This window comes from Catharus ustulatus, chromosome 1 (genome assembly GCF_009819885.2).
Source record: "Catharus ustulatus isolate bCatUst1 chromosome 1, bCatUst1.pri.v2, whole genome shotgun sequence".
Taxonomy (NCBI): Eukaryota; Metazoa; Chordata; class Aves; order Passeriformes; family Turdidae; genus Catharus; species Catharus ustulatus.
This window is the reverse complement of record NC_046221.1, coordinates 151853043-151877906: the sequence shown is the minus strand read 5'-3', so window position 1 is coordinate 151877906 and position 24864 is coordinate 151853043. Positions and strand designations below refer to the sequence as shown.

General features: G+C 38.2%; 1 protein-coding gene across 2 annotated transcripts; it reads left to right on the top strand.

Moving 5' to 3' along the window:
- Positions 1 to 27: 27 nt before the first annotated feature.
- On the top strand, positions 28 to 24271 carry WASHC5 (WASH complex subunit 5). Of its 2 annotated transcripts, none has more exons than XM_033073021.1 (29): positions 28 to 96; positions 918 to 1171; positions 3036 to 3181; positions 3982 to 4066; positions 4327 to 4427; positions 5300 to 5492; positions 6046 to 6198; positions 8713 to 8826; positions 9364 to 9535; positions 10329 to 10456; positions 10767 to 10896; positions 11603 to 11715; positions 12283 to 12449; positions 13075 to 13150; positions 13827 to 13937; positions 14039 to 14179; positions 15525 to 15605; positions 16260 to 16361; positions 16868 to 17047; positions 17510 to 17634; positions 18017 to 18179; positions 18861 to 18963; positions 19066 to 19145; positions 20442 to 20545; positions 21005 to 21134; positions 21261 to 21357; positions 21758 to 21911; positions 22540 to 22627; positions 23648 to 24271. In XM_033073021.1, the coding sequence occupies exons 2-29, from the start codon at positions 986 to 988 to the stop codon at positions 23702 to 23704; spliced, it is 3480 nt and encodes a 1159-aa protein (XP_032928912.1). In that variant the 5' UTR covers positions 28 to 96; positions 918 to 985; the 3' UTR covers positions 23705 to 24271. The 2 variants fall into 2 exon arrangements, with proteins under 2 accessions (XP_032928912.1, XP_032928920.1); XM_033073029.2 differs by having other exon boundaries at positions 69 to 87.
- The last annotated feature ends 593 nt before the right edge of the window (positions 24272 to 24864 follow it).

The following is a 24864-nucleotide window of genomic DNA, read 5'->3' as shown; positions in this document are numbered from 1 at the left end:
TGCCGGGGCAGGGGGAGCGCGCCGGGCCGGGCGGGCACCGGCGGGGCCGCTGAGGGCGCGGGGCCGCTGAGGGCGCGGGGCCGCTGGGTGCGCACCGTGAGTTCGGCGGTGGCGGAGCGGGACGGGACCGGTTCGGAGCCGGTGTGGGGCCCGCTGTGCGCCCTGTGGGGCAGAGCCTGCGCGGCGCTGGGCACCTGGGAGGGCTCCGGGCGCTCCTGCTGGGTCAGAACTGTCTTGGGACAGCGCACTGTCATCTTAAATATATCGCAGTGGTTCAGGAAGTTTCGGTGAAAAGTTAAGCCTGGTCATAACTTCCCATAAATGTTTGGGAAGCACAGACTCTTATCTTGGGTGCTGCACGCCGTATCCCGCAGGAAACGTGTGAAGGAGTAAAACCGAGCAGGAAGTGCAAGCACAGCGTGGAAACTCGTCCTGCAGCAATAGGGAAAGGAGCGGAGCTGTGTCACTTCCATTTGCTACGAAAGTTTTTCTTATTGCTAAAGCCCATTACGATCACTGGTTGTATTTTTGAAGTGGCTCTTAAAAACACTTTTTGGGAAGTAGTTTTACTTTCCTTGCACCCAGTCTCATTGCGTGGTCATAATTGCTTGAGTATTTGTGGCTGTTTCATTCTTCAATAGTGTTCTTCAGCTGTTCTTTGAAGATCACACTGCTCCTGCCTGCTCACACAGGTTATTTCTCAAACTCAGTGCACATGCTGAAAATGAATTTCATTTCTTTCATTTTACAAAGCTATGGATAATTTAGATTTCATAATTTGAAAGATTGGAAAGTATACTTAATAATCCAGAAATTAAACTTGCAAAGACATGAATGAACCACTGTGAGTGTGTGGGTTTGTTTCTGCAGATTGTTAAGGGCACAGCTGGTTTCTTCATCAGGCTTTCTGCTTCCAGAAACCTAAAGAGTGAGGATCAGAATCAGACCGCAGGACTTCTGCTGCTCTGTCACATCCAGCTGCACAATGGTGGATTTTCTGGCTGAAAACAATCTCTGTGGTCAGGCAATTCTTCGGATTGTTTCCTGTGGAAATGCCATCATTGCAGAACTTCTGAGACTTTCCGAATTTATTCCTGGTGTTTTCAGGCTAAAGGACAAGGCTGATCAGCAGAAGTATGGAGATATCATATTTGATTTCAGTTATTTTAAGGTAAATCCTTTTATTGCTAAACTTCTCCTTAGAGCATTGCTTGAGAATGTTTTGGGTTGTGAAACAGCCATTCCTGACTGTTGTGTTTGTTACTACTACACCTTGCAAAATGTTTGCTGACTCATCTGGCCTGTGAAATTTGATAAATACCAATTTTATAAAAGTATTGGATTCTGGGGAGGTAGTAGCAGCAGCAGTAGCAGTAGTAGTAGTAGTAGTAGTAGTAGTAGTCGTGGTACTTGCTGCAGGACCACTAAATTGTGCTTCCACCAGCAGGTTCTGAGCCTGCATGGTTGGTTGTTTTCCTTCAGAGCAGTGCCGTGGGCAGTATGCCCATCTTTCTTCTATTACTCTGTAGCTTATTCTTTGCAGTCGTGAAAACTGCCTTGTGCTTTCCTGTCTGACAGTGCTGTGATTGTTCTTTCACCGGACTTGTCACATGTGCTGAATAAATAAATAAATGACTCAAGAAGTGTCTATGGAAAGCCCTTATTTCTCTTCCAGAATTAAGCTTGCAATACTAAGTTCCCTGTCTCATTTTCCAGCATGATTAAGAAGGAACTACAGAGACTGTCTAATCTGACTTTATTTGGATTGTACAGCACAAAAAATGGTAATAATAAAGCAAGGGAGGCACTTCTAGCATTTAATTCAGTTTTATTGTAGTAGGAGTTGTACATTTCAGGCACTAACTGTGAGCCTTGGGTACTGAAAATCCAGAGCACAAATGATTTCACAGTTGCCTTTAGGTCTTAGTACTAGATAGAAGTCTTTTTTTTTTTTTTTTACACAAATTACGTGAAGATTTAAAATCAGATAGATGTAATTGGTGAGAAATACAATAATCCTTAAGACTGTAGTATTTTTTAATATTGAGAAAGTTAACATTAACAGTGTGCTGTTTTTCAAAGTTAAACCAAAAAAATCCATAGAAGTCATATGGTAGGGATTAGGGAATTTACAGATATTTTTACTGCAAATGCACCCCTTCTGTATTCGCAATTCTTAGAGTTACTTAATGAGGAGAGATTTGAGAAGCTGAGACTATTTACTTTGTCCATTTGAACTTCATAATCAGTTTGGCACCTGCTGTTATCCTTTGTTTTATGTAGATATTTTGCACAAAAATAGAAGCAGAAGAGTATTTTTTAAAACTCAAATTGTCAGCTGGGTATTTTCAATTAAATATTAATAATACTTTTAATTAAACTTTAACATTTTAATTTACATGGTGGTGGTAAGACTGAATGGTCCTTATGAGAAATATGATAGTGGTAAAGGGTTAGAAAAGTTGTACTCTTGCTTTAAGGAGGTCAGGTTCTTCATCCCAGCTCTTTTCTCCCCATGATTGATAATGCCAGAGTTTCTGCATTAATTCAGCAGACAAGTGCTGAGCTAGATGTAGAGTCTATGGAAAAAACATGCCTAATAGTTTCAAGCAGTTTGAATGTATGAGAAGGTACTAAGCTTTGTGAGTCCTCAGTGTTATGGTTTCTATCTGACAAATCAACCAGATGAAATGTGTAAAGGAAAAAATTCCATCAGGGAGGTAGTTAGCACTAGCGGTGCCTTCAGATGTACTGGGGCTTTACTGAAAGCTTTGCCTGGTCTTTTCCATTGGTTACATTGGATAAATCATATTTAAAGTCATTGCAGATTGTAACAATGTGTAAAACTCACCTTTATGGAATCAATATTTAGCTATAAAGTAGGTTGGAAAACTGCAGATCCTTGTTTTGGTAAGAAATGTTAAGTCTGGTTTGCACATGGGGGTGGTTGTACATGGTCTGTGTGTGACTTGTAGAGCAGTCAAGTAGAGATCAAAGTCAAGTATTGTCTCTGAAGATGAGTTTCTGTTTTTCAGGGGCCTGAGACATGTGAAGGCAAACTGGAAGCCAAGCCTGAGTTACTGGATTTAGATGAAGAATTTCGTGAAAACAACATTGAAATTTTGACAAGATTTTATTTAGCTTTTCAGAGTGTACATAAATACATTGTAGATTTAAACAGGTATGGTATCTTAAATACCTATGGATTTTCAAAGACTAGATTGCTCTTTTGTCTTATTGATGAGAAGCTTTTTCCTTAGAGACCCAGTAAACTCCTTGTTGAAGCATATTCATGTGCACAAGGAAATCTGGTTTGCTGGAGTGAGCACTTGTACTCCAACAGTTCCCTACCAGCTTAAAATATGACTTGGAAACATTTAACTCAAATTTACAATTGAGAGAATGAGATAGTTTTTCTTTATCTTGGAAGTTGTCCTGAGGATTTTTTTTTATAAAAAGAGAATCCATATTAGTAAGCTGTTTTTTGTGGTCTTGCAAAACAAAATATTGGTATTTTGGGATTTTTTACTTTCATTGGCATTATTTTCTTGAACTTAATTTTTCAGTGAAGTTGCCATATTCTCAAGTTTGCTACTGTGACGTGTAAAAAACAAAATGAAAGCTTCATTAAATGCTCTAAGAAAAAGTTAGTGAGAATGTTAGTTTTATTATTGATGTTATATGAAAAGATTAAATGTTTGATATAACTTACTAAGTAGTATTGCTGGAAAATCCTGTAATAGGAATAAATCTGTTAAGATGAATCAGGCTATGGAAGGAAACTTTTGCTAACTGGCTGGCACTAGCTAGGGGTTCCAGTCTCTCATTTTATAGGAGAGTCTCTCTTCTTTTTTGTCTGAAAAAACCCATGCTGGGGGAATGTTCTGATGCATCTGTTGGCTTTCAGAGAAAATGTGACAGACTGAGTTCTAGTTTGAGAGCAAAATAGTCAATGACCAAAGTTTTTGTTGTGATTCCTAGATACTTAGATGACCTCAATGAAGGAATTTACATTCAGCAAACATTAGAAACTGTCCTCCTTAATGAAGATGGAAAACAACTTCTAGTGAGTATTGACTAGTTTTGTAGTAGCAGAAAATTAACCCTCTCAATAAATTCCAAGCTAGACAAAAACTTAATCTACCAAATGCATAAAAGTGCTGTGACTCATTCAAGGAGGATGAAGAGCAGAAATCCTCAGCCTGCCATTTTTCATGGTGTGTTGACTACATAGTTGACATTGGGTTAGTTTACTAACACGTCTTTCTTTAAATGTTGCTGCAAAATCATGTTTATGTGATTTTTCTTCATTCTTTCTCTTTCCAGTGTGAAGCCCTGTATTTATATGGAGTCATGCTACTGGTCATTGATCAGAAGATTGAAGGAGAAGTCAGAGAAAGAATGCTGGTTTCCTACTACCGATACAGGTAGTGTATATAGGTGTACAGAAGCACTCAAGGCTCAGATGTGTAACTTGCAGTGTATTCAGTACCCTAGGTCATTGAATTAAGGTAATTTGAAATATTGACATCTTTTTCATCAACTGACTTTATGCAGATAATTCAGCAGAGGTGAATATCAGTAGAACTCCTTGCTTTAGTTCAGCTGCAAAATGAGCAACAGATTTTTCATTCTGTTATAACAGACATTAGAAATCCACAAATAAACTTTCAGCTAAAGCTTTTAGGTTGCAAGTGCCAGCTATGAAAGTGTCACAGGTTCCCAAATGTGCAAGGAAACTTTCTGAAAAGTCCTGACGGTCTAGGTGACAAATGTATTGCAAGTCAGACTTCATGTAGTTAAACCAGTAACAAGTTTTACAGGGTAGATTCTTAGCATCAGAATATAGCAGCTGGGGTCTTAAAGGATGTCAGTGAAAATACTTCCATACATCTAAAATGCTGTTTATGCCTCCCAGTATATAATGAGAGATTCTTTAACTCTGGAATGCAGAAGTTAATTGAAAAGAGGAATTCAGAAATGGGGAGAAAGAAAATGAAAACTTGGAAATGAAGGAGAAAAAAAAAGGAACAAATTCTTCTCTCAATACAAAGCTCCTTCTTTTTTGTTCCTGAGTTCAATTTTCTGTTTGTGCTTTGTCTGCTTATATGGAATTTCAGTATGGACATTCATCAGTGTCCTGTAACTTGATATTAATGGAATAAACAATCAAAAACCTCCTTTAGACTTTTGTATTTGTTAATTTTCTTGTGAGAAGGGCGTGGTTACAAGGGGTGGAAGAAAAGGAAATTATAGGTCATATAGCTCATATTGTTGTTCCTCTTTTTTTGTAAATCAGTGCAGCCCGATCCTCTGCTGACTCAAATTTAGATGATGTTTGTAAATTGCTTCGAAGCACTGGATACTCAAGCCAGCCTGGAGCTAAAAGACCTCCAAACTACCCCGAGAGTTACTTCAGCAGGGTTCCTATAAGTGAAACATTCATTAGCATGGTTATCGGCCGCTTGCGCTCAGATGACATTTACAACCAGGTAAGCCACCCTGGGATAAAGGAGGGCTTTAAAGGGGAGTATCACATTGATTCTCAGGTTAACTATTCAACCATGAAGTGCAGGAAAAAATAAATGACAGAGGTTGTAGGGACTTTTGAGGTCAGCTAGTCCGACCTGGCTCAAGCACAGTCAGTTGGATCAGGTTGGACTGGGCTGCATCCACTTGGATTTTGAGTATCTCCAGAGGTACAAACCACAGAACCTCTCTGGGCAATCTGCTGCAGTACTCAGCCAGCCTTGCAGTAAAAAGCAGTGTTTTTGTTTAGTATCTTATGATTGGACATGTCTTACTTGATTCATTTACAGCATAGTAAAATCTTACTGTAGCCTGTTAAAAGTAGCACACATCTGTGCAGTCAATTTTTACACTCTGGAAATATATCTGGTAAATATGTTGCATGTCCAGCTTACCTAAATGAACTTCTTGCCTCATAGTATCTGTAGACTGCACTCTTTAATGTGTCCCAGAGTATTTTCAGGTCGTTTATGATGCACTGTATTATGTTCATCTTTGTTTTGTTGATTTTTCCAGGTTTCAGCGTATCCATTACCAGAACACCGCAGCACTGCCCTGGCTACTCAGGCTGCTATGCTCTATGTGATACTGTATTTTGACCCTTCTACTCTTCACACTCAACAAGCAAAAATGAGAGAGATAGTGGATAAATACTTTCCAGATAATTGGGTAAAAATTAATTCTGTTTTAAAACTGTTCCCTGGATTTAATGTTATAATATGTTATAATTGAAATTGTTGTTACAGTATGTGTTATAAAAAAGTAATAATAACCTAAAACTTGAACAGATTCTTCTCTGTGAAAATTTTACTTTGTTCAGAGTGAAGCAGTCCAAATCAAACACTCTGAATAAACATGAAAGGCTGTCCTTTGAAAGTGTAATTTATTGTCTTAAATGCTTTAGTCAACTACACTCTTAATACCAAGATAAAGTGAGTCCCAGGAAAATGTGTGATGGAAGGCATTTTAGTCATCTTCTAGTCCAGCCTTCTCCTCAAAGCAGGGTTGACTTCAAAGCTAAACCCAGCTGCTCAGGCCTTGCCCAGTTAGCTTTGGAAATACCTAAGGTGAAGACTCTGCAGCCTCTATGGATACCTGTGGCTGTGCTTCATCAATTTCATGGTGTACAATTTCTTCCTTCTGTACCACTGGAATTTCCTTTGTTATAGCTTATGGCTGTTGCTTCTTGTTGTTTTACTATGCACCTTTGAGATGAGTCTGGCTCTGTCTTAGTCATAACTTCCCTTTAGGTAGTGAAAGGCCACAGTCAGATCCCTTGGACATCTTTCTTCCATCTTAAGCAAACCCTGCCCTTACATACCGGGATCCCACAGGTGTGTTAGTGGCCTCCTGTTCACTTCATTCCAGTTTGAGCATGTCTGTCTCATACTGAAGAGCCCAATCTGGACCCATTTCTCTCAATGAGACCTCATGAGAGCTGACTAGAAGGAAAGATTCGCTTCCCTCAATCTGCTGGCTGCAATCTGGCATAACCCAGTGTCTGATTGCTCTGTTGTCTTAAGGCTGCATGTCTAATTCATGTTTGGTTTGTCCAGCAGGACACTTAGGTCCTTTGCAGCAGAATTGTGACATAGGCAGCCAGTCCCCAGATTGTGTTGTTGTGGGGGTTTGGTTTTGTCCCAAGTACAGGACTTTGTCTTTGTTATTTCTGAGCTTTATATGGTTTCAGGTGGTGAATTCAACTGGTGTGTCAAGAATGCTGTAGAGGACAGTTTTGGTTCCCAACAAATCATCCCACAGTGATGTTATTTGAAAACTTGTTTAAGGATTAGCTCTATGCTGTTGTCCAGATAACATAAAAGCTAAAGTTGTCACTATGTGTACTTCTACAGATATTTTCAGATGTAGTGATTAAAATAGAACTACTACATTGCAGCACAGGGATTTAGGATTTCCATCCAGAATCCCTAGTCTGCAAAAAACTGCTACTGAAATAGGATGGCATATAAGAATAGAGTTTCGGTTGTCTATATCAAAGGGAATCAGACTTAACAAAGAAATTGTACATTAATTTTGTATCTCTGTTGGTTTCCACTTTTATTCTTCTACACTGTAAGTGGAATAGTGGAGCAGGGAGGGAAGAGACTGCAATAGCTGGCTATTTCAGCAGACATTAGAATCCCTGTGTTTCTGTAGAACTGCAAGCTTATTTTTGGAAATGAGAACTTGACACTGCAAATTTTTGATTATGCTGGCGTTTTTATTAACTTGAGTTCATAGTACAAATTTATATTTTTAGACAGCACCTATATTCTTGTGGTCAGGTGTGGATAAGTCAGCTGCATCATACAAAATACTTGGCTCCTAGGCTGATTTCAAATTAGTTTTAGCAGTTGGAGTGTAGCCTTTTGAGGAACTGTCATCTACAGGAAATAATGAGCTTCATTTCAACAATATGAGAGATATCTTCATATCAGCAGACCTGGCTCCCACTTGCCTTTACTTGACATTGCCAGAAGAGCTCAAGGCTGACATTGTCCCCCTTGATCTGATCATGCTTGTTTGGAGGACTATTGGAGCATCAGTGTGACAAAACTCATACTCCCACAGTTCTGTACATCCTTCATCTGTCAGTAAACAGTCTTCGTTTTTTAATCAATTACCTTACAAATGTTTGTTACTTACTCACAATTCTGTATTTTTAATCATGCTTAAACTTGTGCTAGGAGTCTGAAATCAGTTTCTCTTTGCTCCTCAAAAATCACTCTATTTGATCATAATTTCTTTCTGTTTGTGTCACCATGAAAGATGCAGTTACAGTTCAGTTTGGTCCTTTGGGCATCCTCACAGTGAGATTAATAAATGTCATTTTTCCCTCCGTATACTTGTTTTCCCCAGTTGCTTTTATCAATTTTCTTTAGAGCATCATGGAAATTAAAAATAAATCATGAGTTCATGGGGAAAAAACTGAGTATCAAATATAGTGACTGAAAGAACTGTCATCTTGTTTTCAGAACTAAGATTCTAATTATTGCCTTTTTTTTCAAAGTGTTCTTGATTTTCAGAGGTAGTGCTCTGAAAAGTACTGCTACCAAAACAGTTCAATTATCTTTTATTTATACCCCCAGAATATCCCTTTTTGTCATATTGCTAAATGCAAACTTTGTATTTTTCTTAATAATAACATAAATGCAACTTCTTGTTTTCTGCTTCCAATTTTAGGTCATTAGCATTTACATGGGAATCACTGTTAATCTGGCAGAAGCATGGGAACCCTACAAAGCTGCTAAAACTGCCCTCAACTACACACTGGATCTTTCAAATGTCAAAGAGCAGGTACATAAGCCAGCATTAAGTATTTTTAGCAAGATGCAAGATGTGTGGGCATCTGAAGTACATGACATCAGTAATGCATGGTCTTTATTTCTGCATGCCATGCATGTACTATATTGTCTGGTAAACTTAGGGAATATGAGTAGAAAATTTTCCTTCATCTTTAGGGAAGAAGTTCACCATCCTTAAGTACTCATACTTAATTCATAATAAGTGTCTCCATTCTGTGACATTTTTGCTGTTGTTCTTTCCCATTAGGCAATAATTTTTTAGGAATAATTTCTAGAGGGTATATATAAGTGGATATATAGTAAGGCTACAAGTGTGCATTTTTGAAACATCATGCTTCCTGTGTAGCCTCTTTGCTTTAGAGTTTATCTTGCATCCTTTGTGCATTTGCATTGTGTAATATTGCCTGCTAGATTAATGACAATAATTATTATAGCACTTTTTGATCTGTGTGCCCTCTAAGCTCTAGGGACCATGGTGAATTCCATTTGAGGCAAGGATTTTATTGATGCAGGCTTTGTGTGTTTTAAGGCCAGCAGATACGCTGCAGTGACGGAGCGCGTGCACACGCAGGTGCAGCAGTTCCTCAAGGAGGGCTGTCTGAGGGAAGAGCTGGTGCTGGACAACATTCCCAAGCTGCTGAATTGCCTGCGAGACGGCAACGTGGCAATCCGCTGGCTCATGCTGCACACTGCAGACACCAGTAAGGCTTTGTCCTGTGCTCACTGCTGAGCTGTCAGTCCTGCTCCTCTGGGGCTGGGGGAAGTGCAGTTCTGCTGCTGTTGAAGTCAGCACTTTCCTCTGCTGTTGCAGGAGATTGTTGAGCTGTTGTTTTGCAAATAGTCTCCTAAAGCTGTGTCTGAAACAGCACATGCATGTCCTCAGTTCTTGTGAGCCAAACTTAGGTACAAAAATTAGTAGAAGATCTTGTTGAATAGTATTCTGAAGAAAAACATCATTCTGTAAGTTTTACTTAGCTCCAAAAAGAAAGCAGTGGCTAACTTAAAATCTTAGTAACTAACAGGTTGAAACCAAGGTTTTTGTTCTGTTGAACTGAAATTGAGCTGAAACTGTTGAGTAATGTCTCTCATGTGAGTTGAGGTGTGTAAACTGACGTATTTAGACATTCCCTTGTTTGAATGCTTGTGCTGTCTTTGAGGCATCTTGATATACAAGAAGGCTTCTGTTACACCTCCATGGAAATTTTTTAATGGTTTTAGAAATACTGATGTCTGGCTTCTCGGTCAGATGGACTAAATTCACACTTAGTTTCAGAAGCCTGCAGAAGTTTTAAGGTGGCTGATGTACCACAGAAACCTAAATTATGTCCTGTTCAAAGGAAGGGTTATTCCATGTAAATGGAAAACAAGTGGGAACTTAAATATCAGAGCAAAATATTTTTGCCTTCAAGCTATTAAAAAAAATGTATTTACAAGATTGAGAAGCTTGGCCAAACTCTGTGTACCAGTGGGGAAATGTTGTCTTTCCATTTTCAGCTTGTGACCCAAATAACAAACGTCTCCGCCAGATAAAGGATCAAATTTTAACAGACTCAAGATACAATCCCAGGATCCTTTTCCAGCTTCTTCTGGATACAGCTCAGTTTGAATTCATTTTAAAAGAGGTAATGTGCTGCTAACCAGAGTCATCTAAGGTCTTCTAAGCTGAAAGATTAACTGGATATTTTTATAAGTGAGGAAAAATCAAAAAATCTGCATTATATTGTTCTATAAAATTCAGTAAGCTTCTGTCACTGTATGTCCATCACACTGTATTTCTTAGTATTTTTTAATTTTGTTTTTAATATTCTGGCAAGATCATGAAGTTATATAGTAATCACTAAGTCAGTTCCATCTATTTTCAGTATTTTATTTCACCTATTGTGAGATGCCTTCTTGCCAGTTTTGTAAACCACATGTTTTGGGTTTCAGTAGATGTTCAAGCAGATGCTGTCAGAAAAACAAGCGAAATGGGAGAACTATAAAAAAGAAGGATCTGAAAGGATGACTGAGCTCGCTGATGTCTTCTCAGGAGTTAAACCTCTTACTAGAGTGGAGAAAAATGGTAATTATTATAAACTATACTGTGGGGGAGAAAAGTTATTTTTATTTATATTTCTAAAGTGCTACCAGAAGAAAATATGTAAGTCTAATAGTGATAATATAAGAACAATTTTCATGTCCCTCAGCTGCCAAAGAGGTCTCTAACTCTTGTCTTGTTTAGGTTTTCAGCACGTATTCCATATGTAAGCAATATTTAGGTGCCTAATGTTTCAATGGCCGTATTTTTAGAAGTATTTTTCATTCATTCATTTAGAAATGTCAGCTAAAGCTATAAAATTTCAGTTCACTTTTGTATGTATAAGGGAGTTCACATTACCATGTTCTATGTACAAAGGAATAAGTAGGAATAAGTAGATCCTGCAAGTGATATTCTTCAAATTCTCCAAGAACTTAAAAGTCAAATCTGTACTACTTTCCAAATTACTTGCACTTTTTTTTTAAAACATCTTTTTTTCTCTTGAACTGGTGTAAAAATAAAATTTTTTAATGCCAGTTTATGTTGGTAGGTGTTTTGAAAGTTGCATGTGAAATTTACCTGAGCATTTACCACTTTACAAGTGTACATGTTGAAAGACTAGAAATGTACCAGTGAAATAAAAACTTGTAAAAATAATCTGCTATGTGTATAGCTTGTTTGTTTCTTTTGACTAGCAAGTCCCCTGTATTTTTGCAGAGATTTCATTTAATTTTTCCTAATTCTTTCGTAGAAAATCTCCAGGCTTGGTTCAGAGAAATCTCCAAGCAAATAATGTCTCTGAACTATGATGATTCCACTGCAGCAGGCAGAAAAACCGTGCAGCTAATCCAGGCTTTGGAAGAGGTATGGCAAAGAAATTTTGAGATAAATTATCTTGTCCTTTTGGAACAACAGCATTTTTTACACATGCACTGATTCCTAATAGCAGAGATACAAAACAGATCTGCATTTTAACAATTGTTTAAATCTTTGAGAGCATTGTTGTTATATACCTACGGTAAGCAGGAGTTTTGTATAGACCTTAGTATTGTAAAATAAGGGATATAGTATGAAAGCTTGTGCCACCTGTAGCTGAGGGGTTTTAGGTTTTTTTTTCAAATAAATTAATTCAGTATTTAACATTATTTGTCAATATTGCTCATTTTTAAGAAATTCTGAAAATAAGTTTATTTGAAGTTAGAGAGGGTGATTTGAAAGGCGAAACAAAAAAAAAAACTGTATTTTTTTCTGTGTGTGGTTGTTCCATTTCCGGCATAAAAAAGAGTACTCAGAATGATGTTTCACAGTACATCTCCTTGAGTAACTTTGTGGAATTTATTGTTAATACACTCTATAATAGGCCAGATGAATAGAAAACAACAAAAAAAAGAGTCCTTTCATGAGTATTGCTTGTTTACTTTTTAAATACAGGTCCAAGAGTTTCACCAGCTGGAAAGTAACCTACAAGTTTGCCAGTTTCTGGCTGACACCCGCAAATTTCTCCATCAGATGATCCGAACTATCAACATTAAAGAAGAGGTCTTGATCACCATGCAGATAGTTGGTGATCTTTCTTATGCTTGGCAATTAATTGACAGGTATGTTAGCAGGACCTTTTTCTTCCAGTCACCATTTGCAAAACTTGTGGGAAATACCATGCATAAATATTATTAAGGCTATAAACATTCCAATTTAAAAACAGTCTTGAAGCTGTGAGTTGTGGAGTATACTGAATTCTAATCAGCTTGAATAGGAATTGGCATCCATCCTTCTCAGTTTGTTAGCTGCAGGTTAAACGATAGTTTAACTTCTTACTGTCTATCCTGTTCTAACTGTAGCAACTTTGTTAACCTCCTGTCCCCAACCTTTAGTTCTATTAAGTGTTTTCCAAAATACTGAAGATCATTTTTCAGCCAAAAACAAATGAGGAAAGACTAATGCTCAAGAACTCTGTTTCCATGGTGGGATTTTGCTGAGCTGCTACTTCATTGCCATGGCTGTTAGCACTCCCTGATGCCTTGTCTTTTGTCTCACCAACCCTTTTTCATATAGGGTTTTTCTAACCAGTATCTCTTCAGACCTAAATCCTCCTTTACTGAGGTTTGTTAGTGATCTCCTGTGCCATTTCCACATTACACTGTTGCTATTGACATACAACTAAGCAGTGGAAAATAAGAGTTTCAGGGGAAGAAACTGATCTGTTTTGTTTGTTTCCTACCCCAGCTTTACATCTATTATGCAGGACAGCATAAGAGTCAGTCCATCTATGGTAACTAAGCTCAGAGCCACTTTCCTAAAGGTAAGTATGAACAACAGTGAATGTGCTTGAACACTGCAGGTCAATCCAAGCAGTTTGTTTAAAAAGCCTTAAGACTCTGAAATCAGAAGAATGAGACTTCTTTTTACCAGCATAGTCTATGTCCAGTTTTTTTAGACAGTGGTGAATTACCTCAAGGTTAGTCTTAAGGCCAAGTTATGCATGTTTTTTAATGCAACATTGCTGCTGTTAGGCAAGTAAATCTTGTCATCCAGTCTCTACTCATTACATCTATCTTGTGGAGGCATTGGTGCAGAGATGGGATCCTCTGCATATGGATTGGAACAGGCTGAAGGAATTTTAAAAGTTATGTTCTCTGTGCCCTTTGTCTGTCGATGAAGCTCTGGCTTCAGATGAAAATATCTTCTGCAGAAATAGGAATCAGGATTAGTATGAGTGAGAATATAAAATTACAACTGAAATGTCCCATGCAGCTGTTAAGATTTTAACAATTACAGGGAAAGTAGCCTTATGGACTGTTGGACTTCTCTGACTTGTAACAATTTTTTTTTTCTCTTGGAAAGCCTGGTATAACACTGCTCCTTAGGAAGAATCTAGTACTTTGGGCTGTAGGATAAGAGCCTGAGCAAGAGAATTCAAGCATATAATTTTCATCTGAAAAACAAACATAAAGTTAAAATGCTAACTTTGTTTCTAGCTTGCTTCTGCCCTTGATTTGCCACTTCTCCGTATCAATCAAGCGAACAGCCCCGACCTTCTCAGCGTGTCCCAGTATTACTCTGGCGAGTTGGTTTCCTACGTGAGAAAGGTGGGTGCTTACCTTCTTCTCTAAGTACTTTTTCTTAATTGAGGATTATTTTCTTAATGACAATATACTGACTATGGGTGTTTCTCCTCTCATTTACAAAGGTTCTACAGATAATTCCAGAAAGCATGTTTACATCTCTTCTCAAAATCATAAAACTTCAGACTCACGATATTATCGAAGTGCCTACTCGCCTTGATAAGGACAAACTGCGAGATTACGCTCAGCTTGGACCACGATATGAGGTGCAGTTAAAACAGAGAACTCTGAAAAAGCAAACCTTGTAGGTGGCCAACTTTAAGCTAGGTTTAAATCTATACAGCTCCATAGAGTTACATTTTAACAGTGAAACTAGATTCATTGACTAAAAACTGACAAATGGTGTTGTGAGCATACTGTAGGTTTCACAGATTAGTAACTTTGGCGCTTCTGTTTGTAGATGCTTGAACTTTTGATCTTGTAGGGGAGAAAAACTAAAAAAAATTTATAAAGGTATTTTTATTTATTGGAGAGGATGGAACTCTGAATACCTGAGTCTGAAATGAAGCCAGCCTTCTGCATTTGGCATTCTTGTTCCAAGAGGAGAAGGTCAAAGACTGAACAAGCCTGCAGGGTTAAGCTTAGGAGATGTAGGCATGTTGATTTTATCAGATAAAGCTGCTGTTGCTCCTTTTCTCTCTGGTTTTTCTTCTTCATTGTAACCAGTGTGGAAGAGTGAGCAAACATTAAAATTACGCGGGGTTTTTTCAGTAGAGGAAGATGAGAGACAAAAACCTGAGTAGATCAGTAAGTTTTTCCCCAAAGAATCTAGTAATCAGCCAAGATGCCAACTTTTCCATGGAGATTTTGCCAAAGTGCTCACCTGTTAGGTGTTTTCTGCAAACAAGCTGTGACCTCTGATTAAGCTGATGTTCAGTCCTGAACATTAGGTTTAGACTCCCCATAAGACTTTTAAGTCAGTCTGGCTTGTTTGTGCGTAGGAGTGGAGGAGGAGGCAGTAATGTTTTATTTTGAGGAGGTAAAGGGAAAATAGCTTATACTAAAGCCTTTCACTTCCAATTTCTGTTGTACTTCAGATCTGAAGTGTGTCTATTCTGTATTGTAAACACCTGAAAGGCAAAAGACTGGCTTTTCTGAACTCTGAGCATAAGGATAATAATAACTGTAAATAATTGTAAAACTTCAAGTGAATATGCTGCCATATAAGATCAGTGGAAATACTGAGGTGGATTCATGATGGCAGAAGGCTTTATTCTAGAATAACTACTGTGAGCTGTGTTCCCAGCCTGCTCAAAGCTGAGAGTTTTATCCATAATTGTGCACACAAGATATAGCTGGTCTTCCCTTCCATAATCCCCCTGAAGCCTCTGAGAGGTACCTGTTCTTTCCAACTGCTAACACACCTCTATCTGTCTGACTAAAAGGAAGGTAATTACATAAGTAAGTCTAGAACAAGATGTAAAGTTGAAAGCATATCAGTGCAAATTGTTTGAATGTAAAATAGGAAGCTACAACTGGGAAACAGGGATTTTTTTAGAGTAATTATTTACATCTATTGATTCACTTCAATTATTTTTTTTTCTGTTGCAGGTTGCCAAGCTAACCCATGCAATTTCAATCTTCACTGAAGGTATCCTCATGATGAAAACTACTTTAGTTGGTATCATTAAGGTAATGATCCATTATTTCAATAGGAAAAGGTTTTTTGGTGGCAATTAGCACTTTAGCACAGGTTTCAGCGCAGTATGTGAGACCTCAAGGAAAACCAAAAGACAAGAAAATACAAGTTTGCATACAAATTTTCGAACAGTGATGCCTAAATTGGCAGCCAGGTAAAAACTGTATTTCTTTCAGGTTCCTAGGAACCCACAGTCCCCATTGGAAATAGATTCATCCACCATAATTGGTGATCTCTGGAGGTTTTTCCTGCTAGAAAGCTTTTCTGAAGAGCTGTTTCTTCCATTGGTATAAAATGCAGTTTTACATTAAGGCTATATTGATACCTCTTTGAGAACTAGAAGCAAGTATTGATGAAGAAACATACACTTAATGCATACTGGCTTCTTAGAATTGTGCAACATTCTCAGTGGATCATGAAGAAAGGTTGAATATGAGAATATTTGTCATTCAACCTAAAGGAATAATTTATTCTCTAGTAGAAATATGTAAATTTTTATTCTTTGGACAAGCTCTGGTGGTTAAGTACATCTGTTAAAAGTGCTTTCCTATTTATCAAAAGTATTTAATATCTTTCTTGGTACAAAATAAATCCCTTATATTTTTTTATACCTTTCTGACTTTAAAGGAAATGTTTCTTCTACTTAGGTGGACCCAAAACAATTACTAGAGGATGGAATAAGGAAGGAGCTGGTAAAACGAGTGGCCCTGGCTCTTCACAGGGGCCTCATCTTCAATCCTAGAGCCAAGGTTAGTTTTAATTTTTTATCTTTGTTTTTGTATCTTGGGTGCTCTGAAGGTTATTTGGGATGCTTTATTTGAAGTTCAAATGAGTTTATAAACTGCCAAGAGTATATAGAATTTAAAAAACATGGTTTTATTCTATTCCTAAGTGTCCTGTAAATTCTGAATTCACATACTGCCTTTGTGAGGATTGACAGGAAACATAAGCCACGCAAACATAGAAAAGCAATGATAAAATAATAAAATAAGGAGTAACTCTTTTTTTTTGATCCTGTCCAGATTGTTGAATCTCCCTAGTACCTCTGAAAGCAAATAAATAGGAAAAGTGGGAGGAAAGAAATATTTAATAAAAATTAATTCATAAATTTCTCAGTGCTTTTCAGATCTGGCTGGACCATAGTGAAATACTCTAGAGGTTATTCTATAAGGGTATTTGGAAACCTTTTACATTTTCTTTAAATTCTGCATGTTTACAGTTTTGGTTTTATCTCTTTGTTGTTGTTTATCTCCAGCCAAGCGAGCTCATGCCCAAACTGAAAGAAATGGCAGCTACCATGGATGGATTCCATCGATCATTTGAATATATCCAGGATTATGTCAACATATATGGTTTAAAAATTTGGCAAGAGGAAGTGTCTCGTATTATTAACTACAATGTGGAACAGGAGTGCAATAACTTCTTAAGAACAAAGGTACTACTTAAATCCAAAAACAAAAAAGTTGATAAATGTCTTTTTAGTTGGCTGTTACTGTGGAGCATGTGATATGTGAGCTTATGGAGTATGTTACATCATCCTGTGACTGATGGAGCATGTGTACCCATTGTCCATAGCATTGTTACTTCAACTAAATGTGCTACAACCTCAAACAGATGTGTAAAACATCTGCCCCCAGCTTATTCTGAAATGTTTCAGCATCCCCCCTGCATTATGTGTACATAAGAGGAAAGTACCCAAACGAGAATATTTTAATATCTTTTTTTAATAAGATTCATTCTTCTCTGCTTTATTCTGTTTTTATAGTGTTCTGCTATGTGTCATTTACAATATTGTGTTACAGTGTGCTCCTTTTAAATCGAACAAAAGGAAAATTTCTAAGCCAATTGAAAAGGTGCAATGGGAACACTCCAAATTACTGTAAAATTTATTTTTCAGATTCAAGACTGGCAAAGTATATACCAGTCTACTCATATTCCTATACCAAAATTCACACCTGTGGATGAATCTGTAACATTTATTGGTCGTCTTTGCAGAGAAATCCTGAGGATCACAGACCCAAAGTAAGTACTGTGTGTCTCAAGCACCATGCATTGGATAGCTCCAATTCCACCAGACACTGGCAAAATACAAGAGATAAGTTTTTCCTTTGCTGTCATATTTTTATCTAAAACCAGATTTACCTAGTCTGTCCTGTACATTTTAAATATTTGTCTAGGAAAGTGGTGATTTTAGTGTAAGAAGGAAAACAGTGTGGTAAACAAATGGAGGGTAGAGAAATCAGGGAAGGCTGACAGAACCCTGGTGGAGAGAGGAATAGCTAGACATCACTTGAGATACTTGAAGAGTCTTTCTCATCTGTCTAAGAAAGTTAACTCATTACTGAGAGTATCACAACAACTGTTTGCAGCTTTTTCTGAAGTTGTTTGCTGATTTTTTCCTCAGAATCACATGTTACATTGACCAGATGAATACCTGGTATGATATCAAAACTCATCAGGAAGTAACCAATAGTCGTCTCTTCTCAGAGATCCAAGATACTTTGGGTACCTTTGGTCTCAATGGTTTAGACAGGCTGCTGTGTTTCATGATTGTAAAGGAGCTGCAGGTAATGTTTGAACTTCAGTTTCTCAAGGGCACAATGCTTTATTGTTTAATAATTTTAAAAAAATCTGTTAATTACTGAAATGGTAGAATTAAATCAAAAGCATTTCAGAAATCGTTGTTCAACTCCAAAAGTGAGAATTTTGGTTACAGATAAAATGATGAAAGTTGGTGCTCTCAATTAAATGGTGCTATGTAATTCCAGGCTGTGTGGGGATGCTTTCTGAAGGTGTACACTGTGTGTGTACTTAAAAGTTGATCTCAGGTCAGCTTCTATTTATTGTCTAGATATCAACAAAGATTATTTGGATCTATGATGATACATAAGGTTTCTCTAATACCTCTTAGGTGAAACCAAGTTTTTTTGTTTCCTGAGAAGAATCTAGTTCTAGCCTGGTTAGAGATTTTAAGGGAAATAAGTATCAATGAACACAGTTCTTCCTGAAAATTTGAATTAATACTTGTCAATAGTGGATATTAGATACTGACAAGGGGGATCTTCAATTGTCCTAACATTAATTAACGTAACTGCAAAAAGCAAAAATTGTAACTACAGAATTCCTCAACTCTTCATCTATGGAAATTGTCTTTCCTGCTGTTAAAAAATGTGGCTTCAGTGCCATCAAGATTAATAATAGAGTGCATGTGTGATAATTTTACTTACTTATTTCTTTCTTTTATTTAGAATTTCCTCAGTATGTTTCAGAAAAATATATTGCGTGACAGGTCAGTACAAGATACCTTGAAAGCACTTATGAGTGCTGTCAGTCCCCTCAAAGGAATCATAGGTAAGTGCTTACCGGTTAAGATGGAAGAAAGCAATGTCTTTTGCATTTATTTCTCTTCTTTCTTGTTCTTTTTTTAATGCCTCACCCTTCTTCTTTTCTCAGCAAATTCAAACAAGGTTTATTCTGCAGCAATTGCAAAAACACAGAAGATCTGGACAGCTTATTTAGACTCCATAATGAAGGTAGGTTCATGTGACTTACTGTCACTCAGAATTCACTCAAGGCTCTTTGTTATATTGGCCCTCAGTTCAGGAGGGACATGGAGGTGCTGGAGCATGTCCAGAGGAGGGCAGCAGAGCTGGTGAAGGGTCTAGAGGGTAAGTCCTGTGAGGAGCAGCTAAAGGAGCTGGGAGTGTTTAGTCTGGAGAGAGGAGGCTCAGGGGGAACCTTACCTCTTTACAACTACCTGGAAGGAGGCTGTAGCCAGGTGGGGTTGGCCTCTTCTCCCAGGCAGCCAGTGACAGGACAAGAAGACATGCACCAGGGCAGGTTCAAGTTGAACATCAGGAAGAATTTCTTCATAGACAAGGTTGTTGAGCGTTGAAACAGGCTGCCCACGGAAGTGTGGAGTCACTGTCAGGTGTTTAAGGATGGATGTGGCACTCAGTGCCAAGGTTTATTTGACAAGGTGGTGTTTGGTCATAGATTGGCCTCAATGATCTCAAATTCCAATCTTAATGGTTCTGTGATTCTGTGGTATTTTAATCTGCTTATTTTACAGTGTTGTATTCTATTGACTTGGAACTGTGTAGCATCACAAGTGAAGCAGGCCTGGGTTTGAAAGAGCTCCTGAGCTTCTTTTGTATGGGCAGCTCACACTCCACAAAGTGCTTAGCACTGAGATTCATAAGAAGTAGTTCAACAAAGGCAAGTCTGGCACTAGAGATGTGACCTGGGCAGACTAAGTTGGTGTTCAGTATCAGGAACTCTTGAGACTCCTCACAGTGCTTTGTGACCATGACATGCCCAAGGATAAAGTTTGGAGCAGCAGCATTTCCCAGATTTGCCTTGCCACAGAAGGCATTGTACTGTGCTGAAGATTTAAACAAGTCATTATCTTGGCTCTTTATCTTGTCTCTGTAATGATATATTGGGACCAGCGTTTTTCAGAGTGCTGTGAATGTTTGTTTATGTTACTGGAGTGAAGAGGAAAGGCCGGGGAAGGAGAAGGTTGACTGCAATGAGCCTCTCTGATTTTTTTTCTCTTGCCATGCTAAGATTTACAGAGAGGCAGGAAACAGAGTACTAGCATTTTCACTGACCAATGAAAAGCAAATAACTGGGGTTGTATAACTGTTACCTCTTTTGTGCTCTTTTCCCATGGCCTGTACTTGTGATCAGGAACTCTGTGTAAACCTCAAGCACTGTGACTACATCTCTGCTCTGAGTGCATTATGCAATGGGGTCAGTCTTTGACCCCACTCTTCCTTCACTGCATCCAGTATAACACACCACCCTTCTTGTGTTTGTGTCAACAGGTTGGGCAGATGCAGATCTTAAGACGACAGATTACCAATGAATTAAATTACTCCTGCAGGTTTGACTCCAAGCATTTGGCTGCTGCTTTGGAAAATCTCAATAAGTAAGAAGTAAAATGTGCTGAAAAGCTGTGTGTATCACTGTGATGTAATTGTTATCAGCTCAGCAATGCTTAAAATCTAAATTAGAGCAAAAAGTGGAATCTGATTTGTGTGCAGGCTTTTGCTGATCAGTATTTGAATTTTAAGCCAACAAAAACTTTAAAAATAAATACTTGGCAAGTAATTAGTTTGAACATGCAGTTTCTAACAGCATTTGGTTGTACCTGGTTCTGAAGTCATATTTGGATTAGAAAAAGGAACAGAATATACGTGGTGCTGATTTTGAATCAAATATGATGTTTGTAAAAAGATACTCCATAAAAGGTATTTTAATCTTGATTGTGGCCTTGTAGAGGTTTTATATCTTTGAAATTTTTATATTAGTATGACGTGTGATATCATGAAAGATTTATTTGGGGATAATTTTTAAAATTATTTAATATTATCTGTTTTCCTTTTAGAGCTATACTGGCTGACATTGAAGCACATTATCAGAACCCATCACTACCTTATCCTAAAGAAGACAACACTCTTTTGTATGAAATCACAGCTTATCTGGAAGCTGCTGGCATTCACAATCCTTTAAATAAGGTCAGGCATACCTTCTGGTGCTTGGTGCAGTTTGCTTTTTTCTGTTTTTTTCTTAACTGAGAAAAAAAAAAAGTAATATGTAGAAGACCTGTACTACTCTTTTTTTTTTTTTTTATTTCCCCTCAGATCTACATAACAACAAAACGTCTGCCATATTTTCCCACCGTCAACTTCTTATTCCTCATTTCCCAGTTTCCCAAACTTCAGTACAACAGAAATTTAGGTAATGTGTAAGTTGCTGTTTGTCTAAACCTAATTAAAACCTGTTTGAAATTATCTGTCTAGAAGATAGCAAAATTACCTGCATAGAAAATATGCAGTTCCTGACTTCAGTCCATCATGTTCTGACAGTTTTGTTACTCTATTTAATCCAAATGCAATAGGCTAGGAAACGGAATCCAGACCCCTGGGTTTCTCATTCTCTCCTAGGCCTCAGTTAATATCCTTAAGGTATTCACTGTGGAAGACATGCAGTTGTTACATTAGTTTAGAATTTTTTTGTGTGGGCAAGCAGAAGGGGAGACAGAGCAAAAAATCCATGAAGAGTATATTACATAAATTAGCCTGTGGTATAAGATATATTGTGTTTTATAAACATGTTGTTCTGGGTTTTTTCTGTGCAGGAGTTGTGTGCAAGCGGCCAGCTGATCAAATTGACTGGCTTCCTTTGGTTCTGGGGCTCCTTACTCTGCTGAAACAGTTTCACTCAAGATACACAGAACAATTTTTGGCTCTGATTGGCCAGTTCATTCGTTCAACGATGGAGCAGTGCACAAGGTATCCATGTTTTACTTTTTACCCAAGTATCACCTCTGTGAAGAGGACTTCAGCAGTGAAAAAGCACTGCTTTTTCAGTATTTTTGTTCTAGCAGAGTATAGTTGACATTTGCAGTCTTTTGGTACTTGAAGAGATTTTATAAAAAGATGGAGAGGATCTTTTTACATGGGCAGACTGGGACAGGAAAAGAAAGAATGATTTTAAAGTAAAAGAGAGGCAACATTGAGATTAATGTTAGGAGGAAATTCATTCCCATGATGGTGGTGAGGTACTGGAAAAAGTTTCACAGAAAAATTGTGGATGCCCCATGCCTGGAGGTATTCAAGGCCAGGTTGGATGGGGCCCAGAGAAAATTGGTCCAGGGGTTATTGTCCCTGCCCATGACAGGGCTGTTGTAACTACACGATCTCTAAGGCTCCTTCCAGCCCAAACCATTCCATGATGGCATTACACAATAACAACAATATATTTTACTAAATAGAAGATTGAAACACTATTTCTATTTATAATGGAATCACATGGCGCCTAATGGAAATGGTGATATTTGAAGGCTGGCATTTTCAGGTAATTTAATCCAAGTAACTTGTAAATTAGTAAGAGTGTGATTTCCATGCTGTGTAATTTTAGCCAGAAGATTCCAGAAATGCCTGCTGATGTAGTGGGTGCCCTCATGTTCCTGGAAGATTACATTCGGTACACCAAGTTACCGAGAAAGGTAAGAAAGAATTCTGTGTCTCTAAATATGCCCCTAAACACCCCAACCATTTTCCCTGGAAAAAGGAGCAGGGAATTAATGTATGCTCCCACTCCACTTTAGCCAATGATGGCATCTGGCCAGGGAGACACTGCCCACACCTTCCATTTGCCCTGTAAATGAGCCAATATAACAAATAACAGATCAGGGTCCTGCTAATGCAGAAGCAGCCCTGATTTTTAGAGATCAGTCCCATTACCACAAGAATAAATAGATGAATACTGTAAATAAAGTATTTCACCTTTGTGCCAATTTCAAACAAATCTGTTAAATTTAATCTTCAGTGTGTAATGCTGGGGGAAGGAAAGAAATGAAATAGAAGTTCTAAGATGTTTCCAAGCAATACTAAACTTAGCAGTATTCTAAACACAGGGCAAATAGCTAATTAGCAAGTCTAAATTTTGGTGAAATGTTGTATCCAGTCTTTCCTTCACTTCCTGCCAAAGCCTGATTTCCCAGGCAGCTTCCTTGTCTCACATGCAAGGGAAATGCGGAAAGTCTACTGCAGAGAGACTTAACTGCATTTAAAGATATTATTTATACACAGTATTAACAATAAGGCATAATCCTGTTTGCTATATATAGGCTGTACCTCTGTGGTTCTTGAATAAGCATTCAATGGCCATTTCCCAGCTAATATTCACAATGAAGAGAGTGAGATTCTTCCAGTCTCCTCTTCCCAACCCACGGTTCTGTGTGGTAGAAGGTCCCTGTGTCAGTCCTGCAGCTGTAGCTGATGCTGTGTGGAGGCACAGCAGAGAGGACAGCAGCATTTCTCCAGTCCTACACAGTACCTGTGCTCCTTGCATCCCCTCACAGCCCTGTGCTGTTCCTGCCTTGCTTTGTGCACATCCAGGAGCCAGGATGGCTCAGGTCAATAGTGTGTGTGCTGGAGTCACAGATCAGGTACGTTTGTTAGTGGATGAATGAACAACAAATGGATAATGCAAATGCCTAAGTGTGCCTTCCTGTGTCCCTCAGGTTGTTGAAGCACACGTGCCAAGCTTCATTTTTGATGAATTCAGAACTGTTCTATGAACATGAAGGACCAGTGCTTTTCTCCAAACCTGAATTGAGGAGTTGGGGCCTGAGGATGAGGCAAGCGCAGCTGTTCAGAATTGTGTGTTTTCTGCCCTTCAAGGCAGTGCCTATAGCTGTCTCTGAAATGTAACCATCAGCACTAGTTTGTGTAACTCTTGTTTAAATCTTGGCATGATACACGGCCTGTATCTCCTCTACATAGTGTACATTTTGTACTGCACATTATAAATGCTGCGTTTAATTGTTTATGTATAAATAGTTTAGGTTTTTTGTTCTGAAGAAACAGAAACTACCTGTGGAAGTTTGACTTTTGTATCAAGAATGAACAAAGAAATTGGAAGTAAAAGTGTTGGATAGTTTGCCAGGACTGATGATTCCAAATACAATTTTCTTTTTAAAAGAACCAGGAGTGAGAATGAATACATAGTGTAAAGAGGTTTCATGTCTGCCTGTGTACTACAGTTAGTGTAATTCTATAGAAGACATAAAATAATCAAATATTTACAGCTGAAAAGTCCTGTAAGGCTAATTAAAGGCACAAATATTAGTGTTACTGTAACATGACTAATGTTGGGAACGAGGTGTTTAGTCTCATGATTTTCACTCATGGTACATGCAATGTCCCAACCTTAAGGAGAAAGGAGCACCCAAGATTTGTAGATTCTCATGGTCAGAAGGAATGACAGAACTAAGAGGGTCCACAAAACCTCACAAACTTTTATTAGTAAATTACACACTTTGCACAGAAATTGATGTGTTAGTCCCTGACCTCCTACCTAAGCACACAGCAGTGGGGATTGGAAAAGGAGTGGGATGAAAGGTGGGGTGTCAAGGGATATAGAGAAAGAGAAATGTTTGAAGAGAGGGAGAGAGAAAGAAAGGAAGTAAGAGAGAAAAAGAGATCAGCAGTCCTGGCTCCAGCACCAATCCAGCTGATGGGGTATCCTGGGGACACACCCAGGCTTTGTGGGGGTACTTTTTCATAGATAAGTTTTTCCCACCCAGGTTTCTAGTCTGTGTTGTGCTTATCTTCAGGAGCCAGAACAAGGATCTTTGTCTCAGACATCCATTCCTCCTATGGCCCCTTTTCCAGCCACAACAGTCCTTAGCTGTTATTACCAATAATCCTTGGTTGGCTCAACTTTTGGAGTTTGCTG